Here is a 12,089-nt window from a genome sequence, read left to right as displayed (position 1 = left end):
GAACAAACCTTGAATGAGTAGGTGTGTCCAAACTTTGACTGGTATATAGACTTTTATATGCTAGGCTAATTTGCTGCTTCTTATTGCTCTTGCCTAGCGTATTTTCTATAGTAACTCATTTACACACAAACCCAAATGTCTGCTTGCCTAAGTGCTAGCCTTTCAACCCCATATCGACCCCCAGTACACTAAAACAAGCTATAGGTTTGCATTCCATCTTCTTTTGGGCAAAGCGAGCATCAAACAGCCTAATTTGTACTAACCCTGTCGTAAGGCCTGTCGTAAGGCCTGTCATAAGGCCTGTCATAAGGACTGTCATAAGGCCTGTCATAAGGCCTGTCTTAACCCTGTCATAACCCCGTCATCAGGCCTGTCATAACCCTGTTTAAACCCTGTCATAACCCTGTCATAAGGCCTGTCATAAGGCCTGTCATAACCCTGTCTTAACCCTGTCATAACCCTGTCATAAGGCCTGTCATAACCCTGTCATAAGGCCTGTCATAACCCTGTCATAAGGCCTGTCATAACGCCTGTCTTAACCCTGTCTTAACCCTGTCATAACCCTGTCATAAGGCCAGTCATAAGGCCAGTCATAAGGCCTGTCATAAGGCCTGTCATAAGGCCTGTCATAAGGCCTGTCATAAGGCCTGTCATAAGGCCTGTCATAAGGCCTGTCATAGCCCTGGCATAACCCTGTCATAACGTCCAGACAGAGTCTCTTCTACTGACCAACTGATTGTCTGTCTCCTCTACCTATATACTTTCTCTCCATCTCTCCTCCCCCTCTCCTCTCCTCTCTCCTCTCCCCTCCTCTCTTCCCTCTCTCTTCCCTCCCTCCTCTCCCTCCTCTCTCCCTCCTCTCTCCCCTCTCTCCTCTCTCCTCTCCCTCCCTCATCTCTCTCCTCTCCCCCTCCTCTCTCTCCTCTCCTCTCCTCCCTCCCTCCCTCCCTCCCCCTCCCTCCCTCCCTCCCCTATCTCCTCTCCTTCTCTCCCTCCTCTCTCCTCTCCCCCTCTCCCTCCCTCCTCTCTCCTCTCCCCCTCTCCCTCCCTCCTCTCTCCTCTCCCCCTCTCCCTCCCTCCTCTCTCTCTCCCCCTCTCCTCTCTCCCTTCTCCTCTCTCATCTCCCCTCCCCCTCTCCTCTCCCCTCTCCTCTCCCTCCCTCCTCTCTCCTCCCCCCTATCTCATCTCCTCTCCCCTCCCCCTCTTCTCTCTCCTCCCCCATCTCCTCTCTCCTCCCCCTCTCTTCTCTCCTCTCCCTCCTCTCTACTCTCCCCCTCTCCTCCCTCCTCTCTCCTCTCCCTCCCCCTCTCCTCCCTCCTCTCTCCTCCCACTCTCCTCTCTCCCTCTCCTCTCTCCCCCTCCTCTCTCCCTCTCCCCCTCTCCTCTCCCTCCCTCCTCTCTCCCCCTCTCCTCTCCCTCCCTCCTCTCTCCCCCCTCTCCTCTCCCTCCCTCCTCTCTCCTCTCCCCCCCTCTCCTCTCTCCTCTCCCCCTTCTCCGCTCTCATCTCCCCTTCCCCTCTCGTCTCCCTCTCCCCTCTCCTCTCCCTCCCTCCCTCCTCTCTCCTCCCCCCCATCTCCTCTCCCCTCCCCCTCTCTCTCTCCTCCCCCCATCTCCTCTCTCCCCCTCTCTTCTCTCCTCTCCCTCCCTCCTCTATCCTCTCCCCCCTCTCCTCCCTCCTCTCTCCTCTCCCTCCCCCTCTCCTCCCTCCTCTCTCCTCCCACTCTCCTCTCCTCCCTCCTCTCTCCTCCCACTCTCCTCTCTCCCTCTCTTCCCCTCTCCCTCCCTCCTCTCTCCTCTCCCCCCCCTCCTCTCTCCTCTCCCTCCCCCTCTCCTCTCTCCCCCTCCTTTCCCCCTCTACAGTATCACCACTAAGTTGGAGTGTGCCCTGGAGAAAGTGGCTCCCCTGCTGAGGGAGATCTTTGTGGACTTCGCTCCATTCCTCTCTAGGACCCTGTTGGGTAGCCACGGCCAGGAGCTGCTCATTGAAGGTACAGGTGCTGTACACGCCTTTATCTTCTAACCCGACGTCTCTATGTGGAGTGAGTCCCCCATTCACTGTCCAGTCCTCACCGTTCTGCTGTCACCACTCACACTGCGCTGTGGCTGGGAGTGTGTGTGTGTGTGTGTGTGTGTGTGTGTGTGTGTGTGTGTGTGTGTGTGTGTGTGTGTGTGTGTGTGTGTGTGTGTGTGTGTGTGTGTGTGTGTGTGTGTGTGTGTGTGTGTGTGTGTGTGTGTGTGTGTGTGTGTGTGTGTGTGTGTTTCTCTTGGCTGGCTACCTTACCCATCAGGTATGATCCATGATAATACTCTGGAAAAACCAGACAGTATAAAGTGCTTCCTACTGCAGTTTACAATATTAATGATGTGGTACATTCTCCTGTACACCCTGGTATTACAGGCTGGTTGTATTTAATACACCCTGGTATTATAGTGGATACAGTCTAGTTGTATTTAATACACCCTGGTATTATAGTGGATACAGTCTAGTTGTATTTAATACACCCTGGTATTATAGTGGATACAGTCTAGTTGTATGTAATACACCCTGGTATTACAGTCTAGTTGTATTTAATACACCCTGGTATTATAGTGGATACAGTCTAGTTGTATTTAATACACCCTGGTATTATAGTGGATACAGTCTAGTTGTATTTAATACACCCTGGTATTACAGTCTAGTTGTATTTAATACACCCTGGTATTACAGTCTAGTTGTATTTAATACACCCTGGTATTACAGTCTAGTTGTATTTAATACACCCTGGTATTATAGTGGATACAGTCTAGTTGTATTTAATACACCCTGGTATTATAGTCTAGTTGTATTTAATACACCCTGGTATTACAGTCTAGTTGTATTTAATACACCCTGATATTACAGTCTAGTTGTATTTAATACACCCTGGTATTACAGTCTAGTTGTATTTAATACACCCTGGTATTACAGTCTAGTTGTATTTAATACACCCTGGTATTACAGTCTAGTTGTATTTAATACACCCTGGTATTATAGTCTAGTTGTATTTAATACACCCTGGTATTATAGTGGATACAGTCTAGTTGTATTTAATACACCCTGGTATTACAGTCTAGTTGTATTTAATACACCCTGGTATTACAGTGGATACAGTCTAGTTGTATTTAATACACCCTGGTATTATAGTCTAGTTGTATTTAATACACCCTGGTATTATAGTGGATACAGTCTAGTTGTATTTAATACACCCTGGTATTATAGTGGATACAGTCTAGTTGTATTTAATACACCCTGGTATTATAGTGGATACAGTCTAGTTGTATTTAATACACCCTGGTATTATAGTGGATACAGTCTAGTTGTATTTAATACACCCTGGTATTACAGTCTAGTTGTATTTAATACACCCTGGTATTACAGTGGATACAGTCTAGTTGTATTTAATACACCCTGGTATTACAGTCTAGTTGTATTTAATACACCCTGGTATTACAGTCTAGTTGTATTTAATACACCCTGGTATTATAGTGGATACAGTCTAGTTGTATTTAATACACCCTGGTATTATAGTGGATACAGTCTAGTTGTATTTAATACACCCTGGTATTATAGTGGATACAGTCTAGTTGTATTTAATACACCCTGGTATTATAGTGGATATAGTCTAGTTGTATTTAATACACCCTGGTATTATAGTGGATACAGTCTAGTTGTATTTAATACACCCTGGTATTATAGTGGATATAGTCTAGTTGTATTTAATACACCCTGGTATTATAGTGGATATAGTCTAGTTGTATTTAATACACCCTGGTATTATAGTGGATACAGTCTAGTTGTATTTAATACACCCTGGTATTATAGTGGATACAGTCTAGTTGTATTTAATACACCCTGGTATTATAGTGGATACAGTCTAGTTGTATTTAATACACCCTGGTATTACAGTCTAGTTGTATTTAATACACCCTGGTATTACAGTCTAGTTGTATTTAATACACCCTGGTATTACAGTCTAGTTGTATTTAATACACCCTGGTATTATAGTGGATACAGTCTAGTTGTATTTAATACACCCTGGTATTATAGTCTAGTTGTATTTAATACACCCTGGTATTACAGTCTAGTTGTATTTAATACACCCTGGTATTATAGTCTAGTTGTATTTAATACACCCTGGTATTATAGTGGATACAGTCTAGTTGTATTTAATACACCCTGGTATTACAGTCTAGTTGTATTTAATACACCCTGGTATTACAGTCTAGTTGTATTTAATACACCCTGGTATTACAGTGGATATAGTCTAGTTGTATTTAATACACCCTGGTATTATAGTGGATACAGTCTAGTTGTATTTAATACACCCTGGTATTATAGTGGATACAGTCTAGTTGTATTTAATACACCCTGGTATTATAGTGGATACAGTCTAGTTGTATTTAATACACCCTGGTATTATAGTGGATACAGTCTAGTTGTATTTAATACACCCTGGTATTATAGTGGATACAGTCTAGTTGTATTTAATACACCCTGGTATTATAGTGGATACAGTCTAGTTGTATTTAATACACCCTGGTATTATAGTGGATACAGTCTAGTTGTATTTAATACACCCTGGTATTATAGTGGATACAGTCTAGTTGTATTTAATACACCCTGGTATTATAGTGGATACAGTCTAGTTGTATTTAATACACCCTGGTATTATAGTGGATACAGTCTAGTTGTATTTAATACACCCTGGTATTACAGTCTAGTTGTATTTAATACACCCTGGTATTACAGTCTAGTTGTATTTAATACACCCTGGTATTATAGTGGATACAGTCTAGTTGTATTTAATACACCCTGGTATTACAGTGGATATAGTCTAGTTGTATTTAATACACCCTGGTATTATAGTGGATACAGTCTAGTTGTATTTAATACACCCTGGTATTATAGTGGATACAGTCTAGTTGTATTTAATACACCCTGGTATTATAGTGGATACAGTCTAGTTGTATTTAATACACCCTGGTATTATAGTGGATACAGTCTAGTTGTATTTAATACACCCTGGTATTACAGTCTAGTTGTATTTAATACACCCTGGTATTACAGTCTAGTTGTATTTAATACACCCTGGTATTATAGTGGATACAGTCTAGTTGTATTTAATACACCCTGGTATTACAGTGGATATAGTCTAGTTGTATTTAATACACCCTGGTATTATAGTGGATACAGTCTAGTTGTATTTAATACACCCTGGTATTATAGTGGATACAGTCTAGTTGTATTTAATACACCCTGGTATTATAGTGGATACAGTCTAGTTGTATTTAATACACCCTGGTATTATAGTGGATACAGTCTAGTTGTATTTAATACACCCTGGTATTATAGTGGATACAGTCTAGTTGTATTTAATACACCCTGGTATTATAGTGGATATAGTCTAGTTGTATTTAATACACCCTGGTATTATAGTGGATACAGTCTAGTTGTATTTAATACACCCTGGTATTACAGTCTAGTTGTATTTAATACACCCTGGTATTATAGTGGATATAGTCTAGTTGTATTTAATACACCCTGGTATTATAGTGGATACAGTCTAGTTGTATTTAATACACCCTGGTATTACAGTCTAGTTGTATTTAATACACCCTGGTATTACAGTCTAGTTGTATTTAATACACCCTGGTATTACAGTCTAGTTGTATTTAATACACCCTGGTATTACAGTCTAGTTGTATTTAATACACCCTGGTATTACAGTCTAGTTGTATTTAATACACCCTGGTATTATAGTCTAGTTGTATTTAATACACCCTGGTATTATAGTGGATACAGTCTAGTTGTATTTAATACACCCTGGTATTATAGTCTAGTTGTATTTAATACACCCTGGTATTACAGTCTAGTTGTATTTAATACACCCTGGTATTACAGTCTAGTTGTATTTAATACACCCTGGTATTACAGTGGATATAGTCTAGTTGTATTTAATACACCCTGGTATTATAGTGGATATAGTCTAGTTGTATTTAATACACCCTGGTATTACAGTGGATATAGTCTAGTTGTATTTAATACACCCTGGTATTATAGTGGATACAGTCTAGTTGTATTTAATACACCCTGGTATTATAGTGGATATAGTCTAGTTGTATTTAATACACCCTGGTATTATAGTCTAGTTGTATTTAATACACCCTGGTATTACAGTCTAGTTGTATTTAATACACCCTGGTATTACAGTGGATACAGTCTAGTTGTATTTAATAAACCCTGGTATTATAGTGGATACAGTCTAGTTGTATTTAATACACCCTGGTATTACAGTGGATATAGTCTAGTTGTATTTAATACACCCTGGTATTATAGTGGATACAGTCTAGTTGTATTTAATACACCCTGGTATTACAGTCTAGTTGTATTTAATACACCCTGGTATTATAGTGGATATAGTCTAGTTGTATTTAATACACCCTGGTATTACAGTGGATATAGTCTAGTTGTATTTAATACACCCTGGTATTACAGTCTAGTTGTATTTAATACACCCTGGTATTATAGTCTAGTTGTATTTAATACACCCTGGTATTACAGTCTAGTTGTATTTAATACACCCTGGTATTACAGTCTAGTTGTATTTAATACACCCTGGTATTACAGTGGATATAGTCTAGTTGTATTTAATACACCCTGGTATTATAGTGGATACAGTCTAGTTGTATTTAATACACCCTGGTATTATAGTGGATATAGTCTAGTTGTATTTAATACACCCTGGTATTACAGTCTAGTTGTATTTAATACACCCTGGTATTATAGTCTAGTTGTATTTAATACACCCTGGTATTATAGTGGATACAGTCTAGTTGTATTTAATACACCCTGGTATTACAGTGGATATAGTCTAGTTGTATTTAATACACCCTGGTATTATAGTGGATATAGTCTAGTTGTATTTAATACACCCTGGTATTACAGTGGATATAGTCTAGTTGTATTTAATACACCCTGGTATTATAGTGGATACAGTCTAGTTGTATTTAATACACCCTGGTATTATAGTGGATATAGTCTAGTTGTATTTAATACACCCTGGTATTACAGTCTAGTTGTATTTAATACACCCTGGTATTATAGTCTAGTTGTATTTAATACACCCTGGTATTACAGTCTAGTTGTATTTAATACACCCTGGTATTACAGTCTAGTTGTATTTAATACACCCTGGTATTACAGTGGATATAGTCTAGTTGTATTTAATACACCCTGGTATTATAGTGGATACAGTCTAGTTGTATTTAATACACCCTGGTATTATAGTGGATATAGTCTAGTTGTATTTAATACACCCTGGTATTACAGTCTAGTTGTATTTAATACACCCTGGTATTATAGTCTAGTTGTATTTAATACACCCTGGTATTATAGTGGATACAGTCTAGTTGTATTTAATACACCCTGGTATTACAGTGGATATAGTCTAGTTGTATTTAATACACCCTGGTATTATAGTGGATATAGTCTAGTTGTATTTAATACACCCTGGTATTACAGTGGATATAGTCTAGTTGTATTTAATACACCCTGGTATTATAGTGGATCCAGTCTAGTTGTATTTAATACACCCTGGTATTATAGTGGATATAGTCTAGTTGTATTTAATACACCCTGGTATTATAGTGGATATAGTCTAGTTGTATTTAATACACCCTGGTATTATAGTGGATACAGTCTAGTTGTATTTAATACACCCTGGTATTACAGTCTAGTTGTATTTAATACACCCTGGTATTATAGTGGATATAGTCTAGTTGTATTTAATACACCCTGGTATTACAGTGGATATAGTCTAGTTGTATTTAATACACCCTGGTATTACAGTGGATATAGTCTAGTTGTATTTAATACACCCTGGTATTATAGTGGATACAGTCTAGTTGTATTTAATACACCCTGGTATTATAGTGGATACAGTCTAGTTGTATTTAATACACCCTGGTATAATAGTGGATACAGTCTAGTTGTATTTAATACACCCTGGTATTATAGTGGATATAGTCTAGTTGTATTTAATACACCCTGGTATTATAGTGGATATAGTCTAGTTGTATTTAATACACCCTGGTATTATAGTATAGTTGTATTTAATACACCCTGGTATTATAGTCTAGTTGTATTTAATACACCCTGGTATTATAGTGGATATAGTCTAGTTGTATTTAATACACCCTGGTATTATAGTGGATACAGTCTAGTTGTATTTAATACACCCTGGTATTACAGTGGATACAGTCTAGTTGTATTTAATACACCCTGGTATTATAGTGGATACAGTCTAGTTGTATTTAATACACCCTGGTATTACAGTCTAGTTGTATTTAATACACCCTGGTATTACAGTCTAGTTGTATTTAATACACCCTGGTATTACAGTCTAGTTGTATTTAATACACCCTGGTATTACAGTCTAGTTGTATTTAATACACCCTGGTATTACAGTCTAGTTGTATTTAATACACCCTGGTATTACAGTCTAGTTGTATTTAATACACCCTGGTATTATAGTGGATACAGTCTAGTTGTATTTAATACACCCTGGTATTATAGTGGATACAGTCTAGTTGTATTTAATACACCCTGGTATTATAGTGGATATAGTCTAGTTGTATTTAATACACCCTGGTATTATAGTGGATACAGTCTAGTTGTATTTAATACACCCTGGTATTACAGTCTAGTTGTATTTAATACACCCTGGTATTACAGTGGATATAGTCTAGTTGTATTTAATACACCCTGGTATTATAGTGGATACAGTCTAGTTGTATTTAATACACCCTGGTATTACAGTCTAGTTGTATTTAATACACCCTGGTATTATAGTCTAGTTGTATTTAATACACCCTGGTATTACAGTCTAGTTGTATTTAATACACCCTGGTATTATAGTGGATATAGTCTAGTTGTATTTAATACACCCTGGTATTACAGTCTAGTTGTATTTAATACACCCTGGTATTATAGTGGATACAGTCTAGTTGTATTTAATACACCCTGGTATTACAGTCTAGTTGTATTTAATACACCCTGGTATTATAGTCTAGTTGTATTTAATACACCCTGGTATTATAGTCTAGTTGTATTTAATACACCCTGGTATTACAGTCTAGTTGTATTTAATACACCCTGGTATTATAGTGGATACAGTCTAGTTGTATTTAATACACCCTGGTATTATAGTGGATACAGTCTAGTTGTATTTAATACACCCTGGTATTATAGTGGATATAGTCTAGTTGTATTTAATATACCCTGGTATTATAGTCTAGTTGTATTTAATACACCCTGGTATTACAGTCTAGTTGTATTTAATACACCCTGGTATTATAGTGGATACAGTCTAGTTGTATTTAATACACCCTGGTATTATAGTGGATATAGTCTAGTTGTATTTAATATACCCTGGTATTATAGTGGATACAGTCTAGTTGTATTTAATACACCCTGGTATTATAGTGGATACAGTCTAGTTGTATTTAATACACCCTGGTATTATAGTGGATACAGTCTAGTTGTATTTAATACACCCTGGTATTATAGTGGATACAGTCTAGTTGTATTTAATACACCCTGGTATTATAGTGGATACAGTCTAGTTGTATTTAATACACCCTGGTATTATAGTGGATATAGTCTAGTTGTATTTAATACACCCTGGTATTATAGTGGATACAGTCTAGTTGTATTTAATACACCCTGGTATTATAGTGGATACAGTCTAGTTGTATTTAATACACCCTGGTATTATAGTGGATACAGTCTAGTTGTATTTAATACACCCTGGTATTATAGTGGATATAGTCTAGTTGTATTTAATACACCCTGGTATTATAGTGGATACAGTCTAGTTGTATTTAATACACCCTGGTATTATAGTGGATACAGTCTAGTTGTATTTAATACACCCTGGTATTGTAGTGGATACAGTCTAGTTGTATTTAATACACCCTGGTATTATAGTGGATACAGTCTAGTTGTATTTAATACACCCTGGTATTATAGTGGATACAGTCTAGTTGTATTTAATACACCCTGGTATTATAGTGGATACAGTCTAGTTGTATTTAATACACCCTGGTATTGTAGTGGATACAGTCTAGTTGTATTTAATACACCCTGGTATTATAGTGGATATAGTCTAGTTGTATTTAATACACCCTGGTATTATAGTGGATACAGTCTAGTTGTATTTAATACACCCTGGTATTATAGTGGATACAGTCTAGTTGTATTTAATACACCCTGGTATTACAGGCTGGTTGTATTTAATACACCCTGGTATTACAGTCTAGTTGTATTTAATACACCCTGGTATTATAGTGGATACAGTCTAGTTGTATTTAATACACCCTGGTATTACAGTGGATACAGTCTAGTTGTATTTAATACACCCTGGTATTATAGTGGATACAGTCTAGTTGTATTTAATACACCCTGGTATTATAGTGGATACAGTCTAGTTGTATTTAATACACCCTGGTATTACAGTCTAGTTGTATTTAATACACCCTGGTATTACAGTCTAGTTGTATTTAATACACCCTGGTATTATAGTGGATACAGTCTAGTTGTATTTAATACACCCTGGTATTATAGTGGATACAGTCTAGTTGTATTTAATACACCCTGGTATTATAGTGGATACAGTCTAGTTGTATTTAATACACCCTGGTATTATAGTGGATACAGTCTAGTTGTATTTAATACACCCTGGTATTATAGTGGATATAGTCTAGTTGTATTTAATACACCCTGGTATTACAGTCTAGTTGTATTTAATACACCCTGGTATTATAGTGGATACAGTCTAGTTGTATTTAATACACCCTGGTATTATAGTGGATACAGTCTAGTTGTATTTAATACACCCTGGTATTATAGTGGATACAGTCTAGTTGTATTTAATACACCCTGGTATTATAGTGGATACAGTCTAGTTGTATTTAATACACCCTGGTATTATAGTGGATATAGTCTAGTTGTATTTAATACACCCTGGTATTACAGTCTAGTTGTATTTAATACACCCTGGTATTATAGTCTAGTTGTATTTAATACACCCTGGTATTACAGTCTAGTTGTATTTAATACACCCTGGTATTACAGTCTAGTTGTATTTAATACACCCTGGTATTATAGTGGATATAGTCTAGTTGTATTTAATACACCCTGGTATTATAGTGGATACAGTCTAGTTGTATGTAATACACCCTGGTATTACAGTCTAGTTGTATTTAATACACCCTGGTATTACAGTCTAGTTGTATTTAATACACCCTGGTATTACAGTCTAGTTGTATTTAATACACCCTGGTATTACAGTCTAGTTGTATTTAATACACCCTGGTATTACAGTCTAGTTGTATTTAATACACCCTGGTATTACAGTCTAGTTGTATTTAATACACCCTGGTATTACAGTCTAGTTGTATTTAATACACCCTGGTATTACAGTCTAGTTGTATTTAATACACCCTGGTATTACAGTCTAGTTGTATTTAATACACCCTGGTATTACAGTCTAGTTGTATTTAATACACCCTGGTATTACAGTCTAGTTGTATTTAATACACCCTGGTATTACAGTCTAGTTGTATTTAATACACCCTGGTATTATAGTCTAGTTGTATTTAATACACCCTGGTATTATAGTGGATACAGTCTAGTTGTATTTAATACACCCTGGTATTACAGTGGATATAGTCTAGTTGTATTTAATACACCCTGGTATTATAGTGGATATAGTCTAGTTGTATTTAATACACCCTGGTATTACAGTCTAGTTGTATTTAATACACCCTGGTATTACAGTCTAGTTGTATTTAATACACCCTGGTATTACAGTCTAGTTGTATTTAATACACCCTGGTATTACAGTCTAGTTGTATTTAATACACCCTGGTATTACAGTCTAGTTGTATTTAATACACCCTGGTATTACAGTCTAGTTGTATTTAATACACCCTGGTATTACAGTCTAGTTGTATTTAATACACCCTGGTATTACAGTCTAGTTGTATTTAATACACCCTGGTATTATAGT

The 12,089-nt window shown here is 37.4% G+C and overlaps 2 protein-coding genes across 2 annotated transcripts in view; one reads left to right on the top strand and one right to left on the bottom strand.

Moving 5' to 3' along the window:
• LOC124015443 (mucin-2-like) overlaps window positions 1-12,089 on the bottom strand; it is a 312,521-nt gene that overhangs the window by 175,639 nt on the left and 124,793 nt on the right. The window lies entirely within an intron of this gene.
• LOC124015467 (neurobeachin-like) overlaps window positions 1-12,089 on the top strand; it is a 127,066-nt gene that overhangs the window by 33,977 nt on the left and 81,000 nt on the right. The window contains exon 9 of the mRNA XM_046330667.1: window positions 1,861-1,994. Coding sequence (XP_046186623.1) covers window positions 1,861-1,994 — 134 coding nt within the window. The remainder of the gene's footprint in view (window positions 1-1,860; window positions 1,995-12,089) is intronic.

The sequence above is a fragment of the Oncorhynchus gorbuscha genome, linkage group LG02, assembly GCF_021184085.1.
Source record: "Oncorhynchus gorbuscha isolate QuinsamMale2020 ecotype Even-year linkage group LG02, OgorEven_v1.0, whole genome shotgun sequence".
Taxonomy (NCBI): domain Eukaryota; kingdom Metazoa; phylum Chordata; class Actinopteri; order Salmoniformes; family Salmonidae; genus Oncorhynchus; species Oncorhynchus gorbuscha.
This window is presented reverse-complemented; position numbering and strand designations above follow the sequence as displayed.